We start from the raw sequence: 23,786 nt of genomic DNA on the forward strand, positions 1-23,786 counted from the left end.
GTCGACCCCATGCATGAATAGGCCAATAGTAATCAAGGCTCGATTACAACAGGAGGACCCACATAACCCACATCAGGGACATTCACGGAGCACCCAGCTCAGGTGATCAAGGAGACTGCACCACTGGGTCCCATGGGATACCTACTACAGAAGGCCACCATACCAAGACTGGGAGTCATAGCAGATTTACCTAATATATACAAACACACACAAAAGGAGAGCCAAAATGGGGAAACAAAGAAACATGCCCAAATGAAGGAACAGGAGAAATCTTAAAAAAAAAATATCTAAATGAAATGGAGGCAGGCAATTTATCAGATACTCTAAACTTCAAAACAATGGTTATAAGGATGCTCAAGGAACTTAGAACTACAACAGCACGAAAAAGCACACAGAAGCCATAAAAAGAACCAGTCAGAAATGAAGAATACAAAATCTGAAATGAAGAACACACTAGAAGGAATAAATAGTAGGCTGGATGAAGCAGAAGATAGAATCATCAATGTGGAAGACAGGCAACAGAAAAAATCAGAGCAGTAAAATGAAAAAAGAATTTTACAAAAATGAGGATAATTTAAGGGACCTTTGAGACAAGAAGAAGAGTAACAATATACGCATCATAGGGGTACCAGAAGGAAAAGAGAGAAAGCAAAGGATCAAGGACCCATTTAAGAAATAATGACTGAAAACTCCCCTAACCTGGTAAAAGAAAAAGACACACATGTCCAGGAAGCGCAGAGAGTCCCAAACAAGATCAACCCAAAGAGCCCAATCCAAGACACATCATAATTAATATGGCAAAGGTTAAAGACAGAGAGCATCTTAAAAACAGCAAGAGAAAGACAGGTAGCTACTTACAAAGGAGCTCCCATTAGACTGTCTGCTGATTTGTCAACAGAAACATTTCAGTCCAGAAAGGATGAACATGAAATACTCAAAATCATGAAAAGCAAGAACCTACAACCAAGACTACTTTACCAAGCAAGGCTGTCATTTAAAATTGGAGAAATAGAGCTTCTCAGATAAGAAAAAGCTAAATGACTTTGTTACCATCAAATGAGTATTATAAGAAATGTTACAGGGTCTTTTTTAAGAAGATGAAAAAATAAACAGAGGAACATAGTTAAAAGAATAAAATCTCAATAAATACACAGCAATCAACAACCACTTTAAAATTAAATGGCTAAAATGCTCCAATCAAAGGACATAGGGTAGATGAATGGATAAGAAAAGAAGTATATACTGGGTGTCTCCCAAAAATGTATAAACACTTTGTAGATTTATTACATTTTATTTTAAAATGAAATGTATTTTAATAAACATTGCCCTTAGAATTATTCAAAGTGTATGTGCATTTTTGGGACACCCTGTATATGCTGTATAAAAGGACCCACCCCAGAACAAAAGGTACACACTGACTAAAAGTAAAGGGATGGAAAAAATATTTCATGAAAATAGAAAGGAACAAAGAGCTGGGGTAGCAATACTTATTTCTGACAAAATAGACTTTAAAACAAAGTCTACAGTAAGAGACAAAGAAGGACACTACACAATGATAAAGGTGCTCCCATTATTCCATCAGGAGGATGTCACCCTTGTAAACATTGATGCACACAACATAAGAGCATCTAAATAAAAAGCAAATCTTGTACATAAAGGGAGATAGACAGTAATACAGTCATAGTAGGGGATTTTAGCACCCCATAGACATTAGTGGATATATATTCTAGACTGAAAATCAATAAGGAGATTGTGGCCTTAAATGACACATTAAATGAGATGAATTTAATGAACAACGTCAGAGCATCAGAATGTACATGCTTTTCAAGTGCACATGGACCACATTCTAGGACACAAAACAAATCTCAATAAATTTAAGAAGACTGAGATCACATGAAGCATTTTCTCTCACCACAATGGTATGAAACTAGAAATCAATCATAAGAAAAAAACTGAAAAACACACAAAGTCATGGAGGATAAACAAAAGCTTACTAAACAGAGACTGGTTTAACAATGAGGTCAAGGAAGAAATCAAGAGATATCTTGAGACAAAAATGAGAACAAAACAACCCAAAAATCTATGGGACACAGTGAAAGCAGCATTAAGGAAAATTCATAGGATTACAGGCCAACCTCAAGAAACAAGAAAAATCTCAAATAAGCTACATTTATACTTACAGGAACTGAAAAAAGAACAACAAAGCGCAAACTTAGTAAAAAAAGGAAATAATAAAGATCAGAGCAGAATAAAGATTATATATATATTACAAAAGTTCTATAAAACCAAGAGCTAGTTCTTTGAGAAGATAAACAAAATTGACAACCCTTTAATCAGACTCATCAAGAAAAAAGACAGGACCCAAATAAATAAAAACAGAAATGAAAGAGATAAAGTAACAACTAACACCAAAGAAATATAAAGGATTGTAAGAACATATTGTGAACAACTATATGCCAACAAGTTGGATAATCTGGACTAAAGGGATAAATTCCTAGAAACATACAATCTTCCAAAACTGAATCAAGAATCAGAAACCTGAATAGACCTATAACAACTAATGAAACCAAAGCAGAAATAAATTAACAAAAGTCCTGGACCAGATGGATTCACAGGTGATTTTTTCCCCCAAACATTCAAAGCAGAACTAACATATATCTTCTTCCAAGAAATTCAAGAGGAAGGAAGACTCCCGAGCTCTTATTACAAGGCCAGCATTATCCCAATCCTAAAACCAGATAAAGACACTACAAAGAAATAAAATTATAGGACAATATCCCTGATGAACATAGATGCTAAAGCACTCAACAAAATATTAACAAACCAAATCCAGCAATATGGTACATTAAAAAGATCATACACTATGAGCAAGTAGGATTTATTCTGGGGGTGCAAGTTTGGTACAATATATGCAAATGAATAAACAGGATACTCCACATAAACAATATGAAGGGTCAAAATCACATTATCATATCAATAGATGCAGAAAAAGCATTTGATAAAATCTAGCACTCATCTATACTAATAAAAGCCTAAGTGGTCCTCGCGCCCTCGTGCGATGCCCTCACATAATCACAAGAGGGCCACCACAGATGGCTGCCACAAGATGGCCGGCAGGGGAGGGCAGTTGTGGGCGATCAGGCTGGCAGGGGAGCGGTTAAGGGGCGATCAGGCTGGCAGGCAGGTGAGTGGTTAGGAGCCAGCAGTCCCAGATTGTGAGAGGTATGTCCGACTGCCGGTTTAGGCCCAAGAGGTCTCAGATTGAAAAGAGTTCAGGCCAGGCTGAGGGACACACCCACCTCCGTGCATGAATCTTGTGCACTGGGCCTCTAGTTGATGATGATAACTCTAAGCCAAGCATGTCAAACTTGTGCTCATGGGCTGCATGCAACCCAAAACGAGTATTTTTGCGGTCTAGCCAATATGACAGTATGTAAGAAACATTTTAATAAAAATTTTGTAACTTAATTTTTATAATATCCTGTTATATATAGTTATTTTTTAAAAAATATATTTTATTGATTTTTTATGGAGAGGAAGGGAGAGGGATAGAGAGTTAGAAACATCGATCAGCTGCTTCCTGCACACCTCCCTACTGGGGATGTGCCTGCAACCAAGGTATACGCCTTTGACAGGAATTGAACCTGAGATCCTTCAGTCCGCAGGCTGAGGCTCTATCCATTGAGCTAAACCTGTTAGGGCTATATATAGTTATTAATCACGAACTACAACATTCACTAATGACTGATTATTATAATCATGTTGCATTCATTTTCCTTATGAACCTTATGCGCAATCACACCATTTCTCTCTACTAATACTAGCAGCGAATATTTTAGCAGCCTTTCGCCACATCATTAGTCTTGTACTGACTTGTTTGGTGTGAGCAACAAGAAGTATTTCACTTTCAGAGAATAAGAAAAATAGATTTATTTGCGTTACACTTATTAATTTGTGCAGTTATTCAGTGTCTGGTAAGTTAATGTTCAAGAAAAAATATTAATTTTTATTAAAATGTTCTATTATTTTATGTTAATGTTTACTCATTTATTTCAGCCCTTTGTATTCAGCATCTCTCTATCGAAATAAACTTAGGTTTCTATGAAAATTGAAGCTTTTGTTTTTTTGCTGCCCACATAAGCGTAAACCTTCTTTATTTAGCCTGTGTTAGCCTTTGAGTTTGATATGCTTGCTCTAAGCACAGTGGGAAGAGAGGGAATATACGTCAATGTAAAAAAGGCCACATATGAGAAACCCACAGCCAACATCATACTCAATGGGCATTTCACTTAAGATCAGGAACAAGACAAGGTTGTTCACTTTCACCACTCTTATTCAACCTAGCCACAGCAATCAGACATGAATAAATAAAAGACATCTCAGTTGGAAAGGAAGAAGTATAACTGTCATTATTTGCAGATGACATGACACTATATAGAGAGAATTCTAAAGATTCCACCAAAAAATTATTAGGACTGATAAATTCACTTAAGTAGCAGGATACAAAATAAATATCCAGAAATCAGTAGCATTTTTATACACCAATAATAATCTACTAAGGAGGGAAACTAAGAAAACAATCCCCTTTACAATTAAATGAAAAAACAAACAAACCTAGTAATAAATTTAACCAAGGACATAAAAGATCTGTATTCGGAAAATTATAAGACACTGAAGAAACTGAAGAAGATACAAATACTAGTAAGTGGACGCATATGCCATGTTCATGGATAGAAAAAGTTAACATTAAAATTTCCATACTGACTGAAGCAATCTATAGATTCAACACAATTCCTATCAAGATATTAATGGCATATTTCACAGAACTAGGAGAAATATTTTAAACATTTATATGGAACTACTAAAGATCCTAAGTAGCAATAGCCATCTTGAGAATGAAGAACAAAGTTGGAGGAATCACGCTACATAATATCAAACTATTGCAAGGCCATAGTAATCAAAACAGCATGGTGCTGGCATAAAAACAGACATATATAGGTCATTGGAACAGAATAGAGAGCCCAGAAACAAACCCATGCCTTTATGGTCAATTACTATTTGACAAAAGAGACAAAAACATACAATGCGGTAAAGATGGTTTACTCAATATATGGTGTTGGGAAAACTGGATAGATTTGTACAAAAAGTGAAACCAGACCACCTTCTTACACCATACACAAGAATAAACTAAAAATGTATTGAAAACTTAAATGTTAAACTCAAAACCATGTAACTCCCAGAAGAAAACATAGGCAATTAAATCTTGGACATTTATCATTGCTATATTTTTTCTAATATATCTCCTTGGATAAGAGAAACAAAAGAAGAAATAAGCATATGGGACTACATCACACTATAAAGTTTTTGCATAGCAAAGGAAACCAACAAAATGAAAAGACATTCCACTGAATTGGAGAATATATTAATCAATGATACATCTAATAAGGGTTTAATATCCAAAATTTATAAAGAACTTATAAAACTCAACAGTAGCCCAGCTGGCGTGGCTCAGTGGTTGAACTTCGACCTGTGAACCAGGAGATTGTGGTTCAATTCCTGGTCAGGGCACATGCCCGGGTTATGGGCTCCCAGTATGGGGCATGCTGGAGGCAGCCAATCAATTATTCCTCTCATCATTGATGTTTCCATTTGTCTCTCCCTTCCTCTCTTGAAATCAATTTTAAAAATATATAAAAACAAGCAAACTAACTAAAAGTTCAACACCAAAAAAAGCACCAATCCAATTATCCAAAATATATAAAGAACTCATACAGCTAAACAAAAGGAAGACGATCCAATAAAAAAAAATGGGCAAAGGATCTAAACAGACACTTCTCCAAAGTGGGCATACAGATGGCCAAGAGAGATATGAAAAAATGTTCAAAGTCACTGATCATCAGAGAGATGCAAATTAAAACGACAATGAGGTATCACCTCACACCTGTCAGAATGTCTACCATCAACAAATCAACAAATGACAAGTGCTGTGGAGAAAAGGGAACCCTTGTGCACTGTTGATGGGAATGCAGATTGGTGCAACCACTGTGGAAAGCAGTATGGAGTTACCTCAACAAATTAAAAATTGAACTGCCTTATGACCCAATGATACCTCTTCTGGACACCCCTATGTTCACTACAGCATTATTCACAACAGCCAAGATTTGTAAGCAACCCAAGTGCTTATCAATAGATGAATGGATCAAAAAGCTGTACTATGCCTGGCTGGTGTGGTTTGAGCATTGACACATGATCAAGGTTAGATTCCCAGTCAGGGCATATGTCCGGATTGTGGGCTGAATCCCCAGTGGGGGGCATGCAGAAGACAGCTGATCAATGATTCTCATCATTGATGTTTCTATCTCCCCACCCCTTCTTCTCTAAAATTATATATATTAAAGCTGTGGCACATTTACATATGGAATACTACTCAGCTGTTAAGAAAAAGAGAGAGAGATAGAGGGGAGAGAGAGAGAGAGAGAGAGAGAGAGAGAGAGAGAGAGAGAGAGAGAGAGAGAGAGAGAGAGAGAGAGAGAAGGAAAATATACCTTTGTGACACTTGGAGAGACCTGGAGAGCATTATGCTAAGTGAAATAAGCCAGTCAGAGAAAGACAAGTACCATATTATTGCACTCATACATGGAATCTAATGAAGGAAATAGACTAGTGAACAAAATAGAAACAGACTTATAGATACAGAGAATAAACTGATGGGTTTCAGAGGGGAGTCGGGTTGCGAGGCTGAGTAAAAAAGGTAGAAGGAGTAAGAAAAAAGAAAAGCGCATAGACTCAGACAACAATACAGTGATTACCAGAGGAAAAGGGGTAGTTAAAAAAGGGAAAGGGGAGAATAAATGGTGATGGAAGAGGACTTGACATGGGATGGTAAACACAAAATACAATATACAGATGATGTACTATAGAATTATATACCTAAAACCTATGTAATTTTATTAACCAATGTTACCTTAATAAGTTCAATTAAAATTTTTTAAAAATTGAAGTAGAGAAGTAATGTCAGCAAGATGGCAGAAATGGACACTCAAGTCTATCTCAATAGACTTAACAATAACAAACAGATCAAATACCTCTGTGAGAAATTTAAAAAGCAGTTAAAAGGTTCCTGCACTCCAGGCAAGGACGAAACCAACAGCATAAAAGCACAGTAAGAAAATTCATGACATTGTCCACTCCTTACACCAGAGGCCCTTTCCCCTGCCATGGCACATTTGGGACTGTCTTCTACCTGAGGACAACAAAGTACAGAATGTATGTCCAAGGTCAGAAGTTTATAGGGGCTGACCAAAAGAATGGTGTCTGTCTTTCTATATCCAAGTATTGACAAGAATGGGATACAAGGTTGGGGATCCCTGAGAATAAAGATAGCTAATCAACCATGCAATAGAATTTGTAGTACCATAGACACACTAGGTAGAGCTCCAGTGCCACACAAGAGAGACTGTAATATCATAACAGACACCAGAGCAAGCTCCTGAATTTCTTCAGACAGGTAACTACACCCACAGGCCCAAAGAGGATATGCATACCCAGAAAAGGCTTGGGAAGTCTCCAAATCTCTACCTATGCTGAGTCAAAAAAGTTCTACATGTTTGAAATCAGACTGCAAAGTCTCAAAGAGATGAATGATTCTTCAAATGCCAAAATTCTAACAAGAAAAAAATGAGATACATAAGAAATAGAGGAAACATGACTCATTTAATGAACAAATTAAAACTCCAGAAACCAAACCTAAATAAATGGAAATATATGAATTGCCAAAAATTAAAAAAATCAATGAAACTAAAAGTTGATTTACTGAAAAGATCAGCAATATTGACAAACCATTAGGTAGAATAACTAAGAAAAAGACTCAGCTAAAATTATAAATGAAAGAGACATCACAATGGATGTCACAAAAATAAGGATTATAAGAGATTTCTATGGCCCAGTCTGCGTGGCTCAGTGGTTGAGCATTGACCTATGATCCAGTAGGTCACCGGTCAATTCTAGGTCAGGGCAAGTGCCCAGGTTGTGGGCTTGATCCTCAGTAGAGGGCATGCAAAAAGCAGCCAATCAGTGATTTCTCTCTCATCCTTGATATCTCTATCTATCCTCTCTTCCTCTCTGAAATAATTTTTTTTTTAAAAAAAGAGACTTCTATAAAAAATTATATGCCAGTCAATTAGATAACTGAGAAAATATGGATAAATCCCTAGAATCATAAAACCTACCGAGATTAAATTATTAAGAAAAACTGAACAAACCTATAACCCGTGAAGAGACTGAAGTAGCAATCAAAACCTTTCCAACAAAGAAGAATCCAGAACCAAATGGCTTAACTGGTAAATTATATCAAACTAGAGCAGGGGTGGGCAAATTTTTTGACTCGAGGGCCACAATGGGTTCTTAAACTGGACCGGAGGGCCGGAACAAAAGCATGGATGGAGTGTTTGTGTGGACTAATATAAATTCAAAGTAAACATCATTACATAAAAGGGTACGGTCTTTTTTTTTTTTTTTTTTTAGTTTTATTCATTTCAAGCGGGCCGGATCCGGCTCACGGGCCGTAGTTTGCCCACAGCTGAACTAGAGGCACAGTGTACAAATTCATGAACGGGTAGGGTTCAGCCAGCCCAGCCCTGATTGGGGCAGATCGAGGCCAGGCCTATCAGGAACAGGAGATGGTGAGAGGTTGACCAGCAGGCCCCGCCCGATTGGAGTGGAGGGGCCAATTGGGGGTGGGACAGGCCATGGGGAGGGGCTGTGGGCAGTGGGCCAGCTGGCTCCAATCCTGAATGGGGTGGGGGGGCCAATCGGGGGTCAGTGGCTAGGGGGAGGAGGGGTTGTGGGAGGTTGGCCAGCTGGCTCTGCCCCCAATTGGTGTGAAAAAGCTGATCGGGGGTGGGGACAACTGGGGGGAGGAGCTGCAGGTGGTAGCCACCAGTCTCGCCCCTGATCAGAGTGGAAAGGGCCGATTGGGGGCAGAGCTGGCTGGAGAGAGGGGCTGCGGGCCGATTGTGGTGGTGGGGGCTGATCCAGGGTGGGGGGCCTATCGGAGGCCAGTGGCTGGGAGGGACCGTGGGTGGTTGGCTGGCTGGCCCCACTCCCAATTGGTGTGGGGGGGGCCAATTGGGGCGGGGCCAGCCAGGGGGAGGGGCTGCTGGAGATGGGGGGGGGGCAATCAGAGGCAGGGCTGGCCAGGGGGAAGGGCTGTGGGCCAATCAGGGTGGGATGGGCTGATCAGGGGCTGGGCCGGCGGGGGAAGGGCTGTGAGGGGGTTGGCTGGCTGCCAAACCCTAGGTCAGGGTGGGAGAGGCCAATAGAGGGCAGGGCTAGACAGTGGGAGGGGACTAGGCCGGTTTGCTGGGTGCAGTGGGCATCATAGCAACTGGTCATTCTGATCATTACGGTGTTCTTGTCGCTGGCTTTTTATATATATACTAGAGGCCCGGTGCACGAAAATTTGTGCACTCGGGGGGGGAGGGGGGGTCCCTCAGCCTGGCCTGTGCCCTCTCGCAGTCTGGGACCCCTCGGGAGATAACGACCTGCTGGCTTAGGCCTGCTCCCGGGTGGCAGAGGGCAGGCCCAATCCCTAGGTGCAGCCCCTGGTCGGGCTCAGAGCAGGGCTGATTGGGGAGTTGGGGCGCCGCCCCCTGTCACACTCAAGGCAGGGTCGATGGGGAGGTTGTGGAGCAACCCCCTGTCACACACAGAGCAGGGCCCATCAGGGGGGTTGGGGCTCTGTACCCTGTCACGCACAGAGCAGGGCCCATCAGGGGGTTGGGGTGCCGCCACTCTCACACTCAGGGCAGGGCTGATGGGGAGGTTATGGCTCTACCCCGTCACACACAGAGCAGGGCCCGTGGGGGAGGGGGGGAGCTCCCCCCTATCAGGCACAGAGCAGGGTGGATAGGGAGGTTGTGGCCCCACCCCCTGTCACACACAGAGCAGGGTGGATAGGGAGGTTGTGGCCCTGCCCCCTGTCACACACAGAGCCGCAGGGCGATCAGGGGGTTTGGGTGCTGCCCCCTGTCATGCTGATTCCAGTGCCGGGAGGCCTCACGGCTCCGCTGATCCCGGTGCTGGGAGGCATATTACCCTTTTACTATATAGGGTAGAGGCCTGGTGCACGGGTGGGGCTGGCTGGTTTGCCCTGAAGGGTGTCCTGGATCAGGGTGGGGGTCCCCACTGGGGTGCCTGGCCAGCCTGGGTGAGGGGCTGAGGGCTGTTTTCAGGCTGGGGGTGACTGAACTCCCAAACGCTCCTTTTTTCCTTTTTTTTTTTTTTTTGTTTATTCTGGGCCAGCTTTAGCTTGAGGCTTGGCTCCAGCTCTTAGGCCTCCGGCTGAAAGTAGGTTTCTGGCCTTTGCTTACAATGTTGCCAATCTGCTGGCTGAAGTTGGGCGTATTTGTTACAGAGTTTCTTAAACTGCCAGCTCAGAGGCAGCGGCAGGCGGGGAACGTTGGTTTCCTCCGTCACTGAGGCAAGCAAGCCTCATGTTAGTTTCAAGCTGCCTGGCTGCCGGCCGCCATCTTGGCTGACAGTTAATTTGCATATCTCGCTGATTAGCCAATGAAAAGGGTATCGGTCGTACGCCAATTACCATGTTTCTCTTTTATTAGATAGGACTAGAGGCCCGGTGCACAAAAATTTGTGCACTCGGGGGGGGGGGTCCCTCAGCCCGGTCTGTGCCCTCTTGCAGTCTGGGACCCCTCGGGAGATAACGACCTGCTGGCTTAGGCCTGCTCCCGGGTGGCAGAGGGCAGGCCCAATCCCTAGGTGCAGCCCCTGGTCGGGCTCAGAGCAGGGCCAATTGGGGAGTTGGGGCGCCGCCCCTGTCATGCACAGAGCAGGGCTAATTGGGGGGTTGGGGCACCGCCCCCTGTCACACTCAAGGCAGGGTCGATGGGGAGGTTGCGGCGCCACCCCCTGTCACGCACAGAGCAGGGCCAATCAGGGGTTTGGGGCGCTGCCCCCTGTCACACACAGAGCAAGGCCGATCAGGGGGTTGGGGCACCGCCACTGTCACACTCAAGGCAGGGCCGATGGGGAGCTTATGGCTCTACCCCATCACACACAGAGCAGGGCCCATGGGGGGGGCGGTTGGGGGCGCTGCACCCTGTCACACACAGAGCCACAGAGCGATCAGGGGGTTGGGGAGCTCCCCCGTATCAGGCACAGAGCAGGGCTGATCAGGAGGTTGGGGTGCCTTCCCCTGTCAGGAACAGAGCAGGGCCGATAGGGAGGTTGTGGCCCCATCCCCTGTCACACACAGAGCCGCAGGGCAATCAGGGGATTTGGGTGCTGCCCCCTGTCACACTGATCCCAGTGCCGGGAGGCCTCGCAGCTCCGCTGATCCCGGTTCTGGGAGGCATATTACCCTTTTACTATATAGGATAGAGGCCTGGTGCATGGGTGGGGGCCGGCTGGTTTGCCCTGAAGGGTGTCCTGGATCAAGGTGGGGGTCCCCACTGGGGTGCCTGGCCAGCCTGGGTGAGGGGCTAAGGGCTGTTTGCAGCTGGTCACACCCTTCAGGGTGGGGGTCCCCACTGGGGTGTTTGGCCAGCCTGGGTGAGAGCCTGATGGCTGTTTGTAGGCTGGTCACACACCCTTCAGGATGGGAGTCCCCACTGGGGTGCCTGGCCAGCCTGGGTGAGGGGCTGATGGCTGTTTGCAGGCTGGTCAAGACCTCCGCGACGGAAGCTCCCAGCCTCTCCTTTCTTTTTTTTTTTATTCTGGGATTTATTTACCTTCTATAAGTGAAACTTTGTATCCTTGAGTGGAGTTCAGAGCTGGCCAGGGAGGGTGGGAAGCTTGGCTTCCTCCATTGCCAGGGGCAACCCAAGCCGCCTGCTCGCTCCGGCTCCGTGGCCACGGCCGGCTGAAAGCAGGTATCTGGGGTTTATTTATCTTCTATAATTGAAACTTTGTTGCCTTGAGTGGAGCTCAGAGCTGGCCGCGGCAGGCGGGAAGCTTGGCTTCCTCCATCACTGGAGCAACCAAGCCTGCTTACTCCAGCTCTGTGGCTGCCGGCTGCCATCTTGGTTGGGTTAATTTGCATATAGTCACTCTGATTGGCTGGTGGGCATGGCTTAAGTTGTAGCGAAGGTATGGTCAATTTGCATGTTTGTCTTTTATTAGTGTAGATAGATACTCTAAGAAGAATCAATACCACTGTGTCTCAAACTCTTCTAAAAGAATCAAATAGGAAGAAATACTCCCAAACTCATTCAATGAAGCCAGCATTACCCTGACATCAAAAGAATGAGATTGGACCTATATATAAACATTAACTCAAAATAGATTAAATATCTAAACATAATTCCTAAAACTATTAAACTGCTAGAAGAAAATGTAGGGAACAGCTTCAGGTCACTGGATTGGCAGTGATACCTTGGGTATGACACCAAAAGCATAGGCAGCTATACAAAGAGTAGACAAAGTAAAAACCTAACAATTATACCAAACATCAAACTTCTGCATGTCAAGGGAAACAATTAGAATGAAAAGGCAACCTATGAATGAAAGAAAATAACTGCAAATCTAATAAGGAATTAATACCCAAAATATATATATGGAATTTCTACAACTCAACAATTAAAAACTGGGTAAAGAACCTGAGTAGACATTTCTCCAAAGAAAATATACAAAGGGCTAGTAAGCACATGAAAAGATACTCAGGCCCTAGCTGGTTTGGCTCAATGGATAGAGCATCAGCCTGAAGACTAAAGGGTCCCGGGTTCGATTTCGGTCAAGGGCACGTACCTCAGTTTCAGGCTTGATCCCAGCCGTTCTCACATCTATGTTTCTCTCTGTCTGTCTCTCTCCCTCCCTTACACTCTCTCTAAAAAATAAAAAAATCAATGGAGTTTAGCTGGTGTGGCACAGTGGTTGAGCGTCAATCTGTGAACCAGGAGGTCACAATTTGATTCCCAGTCAGGGCATATGCCTGGGTTGTGGGCTCGATTCCCAGTGTGGGGCGTTTCTCTCTCTGTTTCTCTCTCTGTTTCTTTCTCTCTCTCTCTCTCTCTCTCTCTCGTCAGGGCTTGGGCCAGGGAGGAGCCTGCAACAGAGGTACGTGCCCTTGACTGGAATCGAACCTTCAGGACCCTTCAGTTCACAGGCTGACGCTCTATCCACTGCGACAAACCGACTAGGGCTAAAATATAAACTTTAAACACCTTAACTGTACCCCATCTTACAGAATCAATTCAGGTGGATTAAATACCCAAAGATGAAAGGCAAAACTATAAAGCTTTCAGAAGATAATATAATATTTCTATGATCTTGGGCTAGGAAGGAAGTTCTTTTAAAACATGCAAAAATACCACCATAAAGATGAGAACTTTAGTCCTGTGAAAAAAATAAGCCATAAACAAGAGGACAGTTAAAATTAGTAAAGAACTTATTTACCACATACCACACAACTCTGGGGTGGGGGTTGTGGGAATATATAAAGAATCCCTCCCTACATATGAAAGAGGGGGAGGGGATAACCTTACAGAAAAATGACATGAAAGTTAATTCATGAAAGTGAAAATCTAACTGGTAAATAAAAAATTTTTAAAAAACAGGTACTTAACCTCATTGGTAAGGAGAAAAATGTAAATTAAAACTATGACATATCTTTATAAACTGATGCCTTTTACTAAAATTTACGAATGTATCAGTACAAAATAGTAGTACGTATGTGATACAATAGGAACTCCTATACTCTGTGGGTGGGAGTATAAATTGGTAACATCATTACTTTGGAAATGATTTTGCACTATCTAATAAAATTGAAGATAGGTATATCCTATGATCCAGCTAATCTACTTCTAGGTATATACCCTAAAGAAATTCATGCTCATATAAACCAGAATGTAAAAAATGTTCTTAAAAGTGTGGTCTGTAATAGCCCTAAACTCAAAACAAAACAAAAAAATAACTGTTAATAGTAAAATGGATTAATTAATATATTTGTACAATGGAATGAAAGCAAGTGAACTGTACAAATACATGCTATAAAGTAGATTAATTTCACCAAAAATATCTGTTACTAAAAGAGATAAAACAAATGCAATTCAAAAAAAGGGAAGAGTAAATCATACTGTTTTGATTGCATATTGTTTTTGGAATGCATGTACAGATAGTAAAACTTAAGAGAAAAGTAATGAATGATTACCATAAGCCAGGAGAGTAATTACTTCCCACATGTTGAAAAAACGATAACGATCTAGAAGGGGACACAGTCACTTCTGGGGTGCTAGTACCATTCTATTTCTTGAACTGGATGGTTCCTGAAATATATGTCATATTCTTTTCTGAATATGTAATACTTTACATTGTTTTTTAAAAGAATGGATGGTAAGAATAAACACTGCTCCATACAGATAAACATGGCTAGAGAAAAATCAGTTATGTTGATTGGTTCATAACCAAGAACCTTAAAGAAGGTTCAGGCTTCCAGGCAACCAACCATATTTTATTTCCCTAGTCCCGTGGTCGGCAAACTGCAGCTCTTTGGCCCCTTGAGTGTGGCTCTTCCTAAGCCTTAGGAGTACCCTAATTAAGTTAATAACAATGTACCTACCTATATAGTTTAAGTTTAAAAAAATTGGCTCTCAAAAGAAATTTCAATCGTACTGTTGATATTTGGCTCTGTTGACTAATGAGTTTGCCAACCACTGCCCTAGTCCATCTGCCTGCCTACTCTCCTAGAAGAAATTATACCTTTTTGTTATTAAACCTCCAACATCTCCTGTCCTATCCTCACCTTCAGTCTATGGTTGTGTTTCCTACCTCACTGGAAAGTATGGGAGTAAAGAACACTTCTACACACTCGCCACCATAAATACCCATCTACTAGGATTTTGTACCCACATATTTTGCCTTTCCTTAGCTCAGTTCTCTAAGGCCAATCCGCGTATTTGTGTATCAGATCCTGTCCTTTCTTCCTTTCTCAGAGACATTATAGCCACTCACCCATCTGTCACCTACATCATCAATTTATTTCAGCAAACATGCTGTTATTTCTTGACCCAACTTCTCCCACCAGCTACTGCCCCATTTCTTTGTCCCCTTTGTAGTTAATTTTCTTAAAATTATCTATCTGTAGTTACTGTCTCCAATCCTTCTCCTCCCATTTCCTCTTAAACCCACCAAAATCAGGTTTTGGCCTGACCACTGAAAAAACTGCTCACTTAAGATAATTATAACCTCTAATGATCAATTGTCATGCTCATGTTCCTTATGTGTCAGGAGCATTTGACATGTGACATAGGTTACCACTCCTTGCTCCTTAATAGATTTACATCACTTGGTTTCTGGTAAAACCATTCTCTTCTGCTTTTTCCTTAGTATAACTGGTCACTCCTTTTCAGTTTCCACTGCTGATCTCATTTTTTTAAAAATATGGAATGCTTCATAAATTTGCGTGTCATCCTTGTCCAGGGGCCATGCTAATCTTCTTTGTGTCATTCCAATTTTAGTATATATGCTGCTCAAGCGAGCACCTGATCTTGCTTTTTAATTAATGTTGGGATAGCCCAATATATGTTTGGTATTCTTCTGTCAATCTATACTCAATCTCTTGGCAATCTCATCCACTCTCATGATTTAAATACATCTTTATACCAATATTTTCAGTTCAGACACCTCTCTTAAACTCCAGAGTCATTTATAATGTCTAGAGACATTTGAAATTCCATGTCCAAAACTATTTTGTACTTTTTCCCTCAAAACCTGCTCTACCATTTATTAACCACCTTTATTTCTCTTTAGGGTAATCTCATCCTTCCTGTTACTGAGACCAAAAAATCTGGAGTCATCCTTGTTTCTTCTCCCAACATCAGTAAATCCAGTGTATTCCATCTGCTAAATATAACCAGAATTTAAGATTTTTTCACCTCCTCAACTGCTACCCCATAGTCCAAACCACATTATATCTCACTTGGATTACTAAAGGAGCCTCCTATCTGGTCTCTCTGCTTATACTCTTAAGCCCTCTACATGCTACACTTAACATAGCAGCGGAAAGATCCTTTTAAGGTTTAATTTGGATCTCATCTTTCCTGTTTCAAATTCTTCAGTGGTTACTCATCTTACTCAGAGGAAAAGCATAGCATCTTACTTACTATGCATGCCCTAGCCCAGGACAACATCAACATCATTTTTTTTCTGAGGTAAGAAAACACAAAAGTAAACACACAATATGGAGCCTAAAAAAGTGATTCCTAAAGCCAGTCCTCAAACTACTTCTGGTCCATGAACAGCTTTTATTTAATCTTCACTGTGTGATAACAGTGCAGTGCATTTTTATAAATGTCTCTTTTTTAAAACATTTGCTTTTTTCTATGTTTTGTTGTTAAATTTTATATTTTTCATAAAATAATAGTTATTATAAACGGGAGGTTTTTAAAACATTTTATTACTTAAAAAATAAAAATCTGGCAGAACTAAGTTTTAATGATTTTTTTTCTATTTCTCCTTTCTACTCTCTATACATTTTCTTCGCTGAATTAAAAAACAGAACATTTGTACTGGTATATGAAATTGAAAAGTCTGGGAACTGCTAGCCAAAAGGATTTAACAAGCACATACCTGCACTGAAAGCCCACTAAAGCACAGGTAGGAGAAGCTATATTGGTTAGAGTATTAGACCCACACCCCTCTCCAGCTCTGTCAGTACTAGCTGTGTGACATTAGTTTTTTGCCTCTCTGACCCTCTAGTTCAGGGGTCCTCAAACTACGGCCCATGGGCCACATGCAAATACAAACATTGTATTTGTTCCCGTTTTGTTTTTTTCCTTCAAAATAAGATATGTGCAGTGTGCATAGGAATTTGTTCATAGTTTTTTTTTAAAACTATAGTCCGGCCCTCCAACAGTCTGAGGGACAGTGAACTGGCCCCCTGTTTAAAAAGTTTGAGGACCCCTGCTCTAGTTCTTTATCTATAATACCCATTATAGTATCCATTTCAGAGAAATGTGAAAATTGAATGAGATGATACATTTAAAACATAATGATACCCAATAGCTACCTATGTGTTTAGTTAATGCAGTGTTAATCCAGTGGTGTATGGTGGGAGAGAGAGTGGGAAGGAGGTCAGTGGGAGCAGGCCACCCTAGCACAGAGAAGGATTTTATCCACTGATGTTTAGAACTACTAGTACATGATGATAATAAAAAGCATTTGGTAAGTTTCACTACTGCTTTTAAGTTCTCTGCAGACAATGTACCCTACTTGCCTTCATGTACACAGCAAAAGAACATCTCCCACATCCACTCATTCATTATTGAGGGTTAGGCAACAGTGTATGGCAAGGACTCAAAAAGTAGTATTAAGAGTATGGTCACCATGTACTCTTAAATAAACAGGGTAATTATTTAGAAAATAAAAATATTCACCTTTTTTGAATTTATGTATAGGGAGTTTCTTAAGTTGATCTTTATGAAGTCTGTTTCTTCTAGCTCTATGTCTATCCTGGAAAAATTTTGTGATCTAAAAATAAAAGGGAAGACAAGGCATCAGATATTAAACATGCAAATAGAAAATGGCCATTAAAATAACAAATACCTTTTAAATTTCTGGATATCTGCTGGAAATAAATTCAATTTACTTAAATCCTAATGGCAGAATTAATTAAAGCATTAAACTATATTAGTAATTAATTATTCCATTAAATTTCTTTTGAATTTTTATTCATTGACCTAAATGATCTTTAATTTACTCTGACGAAAACATTATAAATAACATATGTTTGTTTGAAAAAATACAAATTGTAAACTACATGTTACAAAGAAGATCAAAAGAATGGGAGGGTTGGAATTCCTATAATTATAAACTAAAAAATTTTTCAAAAATACACTTGTTAGTCACTACACTTTCAGTCCTAGAAGAAAAATACAGAACACCCCAAATACAAATATTCAGAAATGCTAGATAACATGCATAGATTTTAACTATAAATTAATATGCTTGCAAGAATAAAAAGGAAGTTCACAGGGCTTGAACCAAATGCCAAAAGCAACATCCATAAAAGAAAATTTTGACAAATTTAACTACATCAATGTGAAGGACTTCTGTCCTCAACAGTGTTAAAAGATAAAGACAAGACACAGACTGGGGGAGAATATTTGAAAACTGTATATCTGATAAGGATTTGTATCCAGAATATAAAAAGAACTCAAAACTCAATAAGAAAACAAGCAACCCAATAGAAAAAAAATGAGCACAATATTTGAATAAACACTTCACCACAGAAGATCTAAAGATGGCATATAATCACTTGAAGAAATGCTCAACAAATTACTCAATAGAAAACTAAAATTCAAATCACAAATACCACTATACACCTATTAGAATGACTAAAATTAGAAAGACTGACTATACCAAGTATTGGCAAGGAAGAAGAGACACTCGCACTCTGGTACACTAATGGTAGACTGTAAAATGGCACCACCATGTTGAAAAATAGTTTGGTGATTTCTCATAAATTTAAATACACATTTACCATTTGACCCAATCATCCCACTCCTATTTACATTCACCCAAATAGCATATAGCCACATGACAATTTGAATACAAAAGTCCATGTCCAAATGTTCATGTCAGCTTTATTTGTAAGAGCCAAAAATTATGAACCTAAATATCCATCAATAGGTAAATAGATAAACAAAATTGTAGTATATACATACAATGGAAGATAACCCGGCTATAAAAAGAAATAATTAATGTACTCAATAACATATATGAATATCACAATAATTCTGAAAGAAGGCAGACACAAAAGATCACATAATTTATTATTCCATGTATATAAAATTGTAGAAAATCTAAAAGCAGATCTGTGATTGACTAAGGTTGGAGGTGAGTAGGACATGAAATTGGAAGAGGTTAGAGGGAGGATTACCAAGGAGCATGAGAAAACTTTTTGAACTGATCAATAAATCTTGCTTGTGGTGGTGGCTTCACAGATATACATATGTCAAAACTTGCCAAATTATAAATTTAAATGTGTGAGGTTTATTATATGTCAATCATACATCAGTAAATGCTTAAAAAAAATTAACAGTGACCACAAAGACTATAATGTAAGCTTTCAACCAGTAGCAGAAACAGAGAGATGAGATGAGAGAGAGAGACAGAGACAGAGAGAATGAGAATAAATAAAAATTGGGTAACCCAAATTTACAGAGAAGAAAAAAAAAACAATAAAAATTAAACAATAGAAATTAGTCCAATAATATATAATACATGATTATATATTATTCATAAAAATGTAAATGGATTAAATCCACCAGTGTTTTAAAAGAGTGCATCATAGTATATAAAGAAAAAGTGACACCATATGCTATTAACTCTTTAAGACAAAAATAAAGGTAGAGATTAAAGATGGTGGCAGAGTAAGTGGGTACAGCACAGACATGCTCCCCAGAACAAACTGGAATTACAACTAAAATATAGAAAAACTTCCTGAATAATCAATGGAAGACTCACAGGAGAAAAAAATGATACCTGAAGACCGAAAGTGGAGACCACATAGACTCTGGTAGGAGGGGAGGAGGGGTGAAAAGTCTGGCCAGGCACGTACAGACAGCAACTAAAGTCCCAGAGAGAGATCTCAGCTGTTGCCACTGAGAACTCTGGGATCTAATCCACAAGCTGGACTCCCAGCAGAGAGTACCACAACTGAGAAGGGTACCCACATAACATCTGGCTATGAAAAGCAGTGGGTCGCTGTTTACCAAGGAGTAACAGCTGAAAATTCAGACACCCTCTTAAAGGACCAACACACAAGGTTCCCTGTGGAGCCACCTACCTTGTGCTCTGGCAGAGGGAGGACAGAGTGGATTGGAGCTATGTGAGAAGCCAGACACCCCAGTTTCCTGTGCTGAGTCATTCCCTCATGCAGCAGAGAGCATCTTTCCCATAAAGACATTTGCCTTCCCTGAGGGGAAGACAGTTGACCCACCCTATTGGAAAACACCTTGCCCTGAGGCCACTTAACACATTGTTTGAGGGCAGTTTTTATCGCGCGGACCATTTTTGCTAATTTTTTTGCGCAAATGGCAACGTTCAGTAAAATTACGATAACTTTAGTTTATGTATTTATACGTTACCCGCATTCTACCGCTAGTCTATAAAAAACGTATTAATACGTGTCCTGCGCTCTACTACCAGTCAATGTAAAACGTATAAGTAAAACGTATAAATATGTTTCCTGCATACAATGTGTTAAGAGACTAAAACTAACAATTAGCCTCCAGGCAGAAGCAACTGCCCACTCTGTTGAAAAAAACTCCCACCACAGCTGAGGATGATTGCCTGGGGGCAATTCAAGATGGAATCATATCAGTTTGTAGGCAGAGTGAGTCTCTGGAGAATTTTATTCCTTGACTGATCTAATTAGTCAGAAACAGCATTTGACAATGTCTTGCACTAGAGATTGAAAGGCATAGAGTAGTGGTCAGCAAACTGCGGCTCATGAGACACATGCGGCTCTTTGGCCCCTTGAGTGTGGCTCTTCCACAAAATACCAACTTCTGCGCATGGACCACAAAGTTTCAATCACACTGTACATGCGCGCCTGCATGTGGTATTTTGTGGAAGAGCCACACTCAAAGGGCCAAAGAGCCGCATGTGGCTCTTGAGCCGCAGTTTGCCAACCACTGGCATAGAGGATCTACCTAATACATAGTCAGAAACACAAACAGGCAGCCAAAATGAGGAGACAAAGAAAACCCCCAAATGAAAGAACAAGAGAATTCCCTAGAAAAAGAGATAAATGAAACAGAGATAAGAAATTTATCTGAAACATAGTTCAGAGTAAAGATGGTAAAGATGTTCAAAAGCATAAAAAAAGATATAGTAACTATGAAAAAAGAACAGCCAGAAATAAAGAATGACATAACACAAATAAAGAACACAATGGAAGTAATACACAACAGATTAGGGAAAGCTGAGGATCGAATCAGTGAATTGGAAGATAAGGTTGAAAAAAATCAACCAGAGAACCAAAAAGAAAAAAGCAATTAAAAAAATGGAAAGACAGCTTAAGGGACCTGTGGGACAATGTTAAAGGTAACAATATTAGAATAGTAGGTGTGCCAGAAGAGGCAGAAAGGGAGAAAAGGATAGAGAACGTGTTTGAAGAAACAATGGTAGAAAACTTCTCTACCTAGAGAAGAAAAAAGTCACACAGTTCAGGAGGCACAGAGAACCCCAAGCAAGAAGAACCCAAGCAGGCCCACGCCCAGACAAATCATAATTAAAATGCCAAAAGTTAAAGACAAAGAGAGAATCTTAAAGGCAGCAAGAGAAAAGCAAACTGTTACCTACAAAGGAGCTCCCATAAGGCTGACACTGGGTTTCTCATCAGAAACTCTACAGGCCAGAAGGGAATGGCATGAAATACTCAAGGTAATGGAAAACAAGGATCTGAGATCAAGATTACTATATCCAGCAAGGCTATCATTCAAAATAGGCGGTAAAATAAAGAGCTTTCCAGACAAAAAGAGGCTAAAGGAGTACATCACCAGTAAGCCAGCATTACAAGAAATGCTAAAGGGACAACTGTATTGAGAAGAAAAAAAGAGAGAAACCTAGGCATACAGAAAAAAAATGTCAATAATATATAAGTACCTGTCAATAATAACCCTAAATGTAAATGGATTAAATGCTCCAATCAAAAGGCACAGAGTAGTGAATGAATACAAAAACATGACCCAACTATATGTTGTCTAAAAGAGACCCACCTCACAACTAAAGACTCACAGGATGAGAGTGAAGGGATGGGAAAAAATTTTCCATGCAAATGAAACAGAAAAAAAAAAAAAGCTGGAGTAGCAATACTCATATCTGACAAAATAGACTTCAAAATGAAGGCCATCACAACAGACAACAAAGGTCACTACATAATACTAAAGGAATCGATCCAAAAAGAGGATATAAATGTGGTAAATTAATAAATAAACTTTTAGAGGACTTTAAGGGAGAGGTCAACAACAATACAGTCATAGTAGGGGACTTTAACATTCTGCTGACTTCACTGGACAGATCTTCCAGACAAAAACTTAACAAGGAAACAGTGACTCTAAAGGCTACACTAGATCAGATGATTTAATTGACATTTATAGAACATTTTAACCCAAAGCAACAGAATATACATTCTTCTCAAGTGCACATGGATCATTCACAAAGATAGACCACATGTTAGGACACAAAACAAGTTTCTGCAAGTTCAAGATGATTAAAATCATATCAAGCATCTTCTCAAATCACAGTGGAGTGAATTTAAAAATCAACTATAATAAAAACTCCCTAAGAGTTTTACCAAACATTCAAGGAAGAACTAAAACCTATCCTCCTCAGACTATTCTAAAAAATTCAAGAGGAAGGAGTACTTCCAAGCTAATCCTATGAAGCCAGCATCACCCTAATACCAAAACCAGATAAAGACAAAACAATGAAAGAAAATTACCAATATCCCTCATGAACATAGATGCCAAAATCCTTAACAAAATCCTAGCAAATCGGATCCAGCAGTACATCAGAAAGATCATACACCATGACCAAGTAGGTTTTATCCTGGGGATGCAAGGATGGTACAATATCTGCAAATCAATAAACGTGATACATCACATAAACAAACTGAGAGAGAAAAATCACAGTCATTTTGATTGAAGCAGAAAAAGCATTTGACAAAATCCAGCACCCTTTCCTGATAAAAACGTTCAGCAAGGTGGGAATAGAAGGATAATACCTCAAAATAATAAAAGCCATATATGATAAACCCACAGCCAACACTGTACTCAATGGGCAAAAACTAAAACCATTTCCCCTAAGATCAGGAACAAGACAGGGATGCCCAGTCTCACCACTCCTGTTTGATATAGTACTGGAGGTACTAGCCATTGCGATCAGACAAGAAGAAGAAATAAAAGGCATCTAAATTGGAAAAGAAGAAGTAAAACTATCCTTATTCGCAGATGACATGATACTGTACATAGAAAACCCTAAAGACTCCATCAAAAAATTATTAGACTTAATAAATGAATTCGGCAATGTAGCAGGATACAAAATTAATGCCAAGAAATCTATGGCATTTCTATACACTAATAGTGAACTTACAGAAAGAGAGGCTAAAAAAGCAATCCCATTTACCATTGCACCAAAAAAATTAAGATACCTAGGAATAAACTGAACTAAGGAGGTAAAAAACCTCTATTCAGAAAACTACAGGATGTTGAAAAAAGAGACAGAGGAAGACATAAACAGATGTAAGAACATACTGTGTACATGTATTGGTAGAATCAACTCATTAAAATGTCCATACTACCAAAGCAAGCTATAGATTCAATGCATTCCCCATTAAAATACCAAGAACATATTTCACAGATCTAGAAAGAACTCTCCAAAAATTCATCTGGAATAAAAAAAAACAAACAACCATGAATAGCTGCAGCGATCCTGGGAAAGAAGAAGAAAGTAGGTGGGATATATCATATATCAAGCTGTATTACAAAGCCACTGTTCTCAAAACTGCCTGGTACTGGCACAAGAACAGACATACAGATCAATGGAATAGAATAGAGAACCCAGAAATAGACCCAATCCACTATGCTCAATTAATATTTGACAAAGGAGGAAAGAACATACAATGGAGTCAAGACAGTCTCTTCAATAAATGGTACTGGGAAATTTGGTCAAACACATGCAAAAATATGAAACAAGACCACCAACTTACACCATACACAAAAATAAACTCAAAATGGATAAAGGACTTAAATGTAAGATGGGAAACC

The 23,786-nt window shown here is 40.0% G+C and overlaps 1 protein-coding gene and 1 non-coding gene across 6 annotated transcripts in view; both read right to left on the reverse strand.

Moving 5' to 3' along the window:
• RNF13 (ring finger protein 13) overlaps positions 1-23,786 on the reverse strand; it is a 183,884-nt gene that overhangs the window by 20,141 nt on the left and 139,957 nt on the right. For all 5 annotated transcript variants that reach the window (XM_059688166.1, XM_059688167.1, XM_059688164.1 and 2 more), the window contains one exon: positions 17,388-17,481. In XM_059688166.1, coding sequence (XP_059544149.1) covers positions 17,388-17,481 — 94 coding nt within the window. The remainder of the gene's footprint in view (positions 1-17,387; positions 17,482-23,786) is intronic.
• LOC132232034 (U6 spliceosomal RNA) lies at positions 15,388-15,494 on the reverse strand. The gene has a single exon (XR_009452198.1). It is a non-coding gene; the product is annotated as a U6 spliceosomal RNA (small nuclear RNA).

The sequence above is a fragment of the Myotis daubentonii genome, chromosome 3 (assembly GCF_963259705.1).
Source record: "Myotis daubentonii chromosome 3, mMyoDau2.1, whole genome shotgun sequence".
NCBI classification, from domain to species: Eukaryota; Metazoa; Chordata; class Mammalia; order Chiroptera; family Vespertilionidae; genus Myotis; species Myotis daubentonii.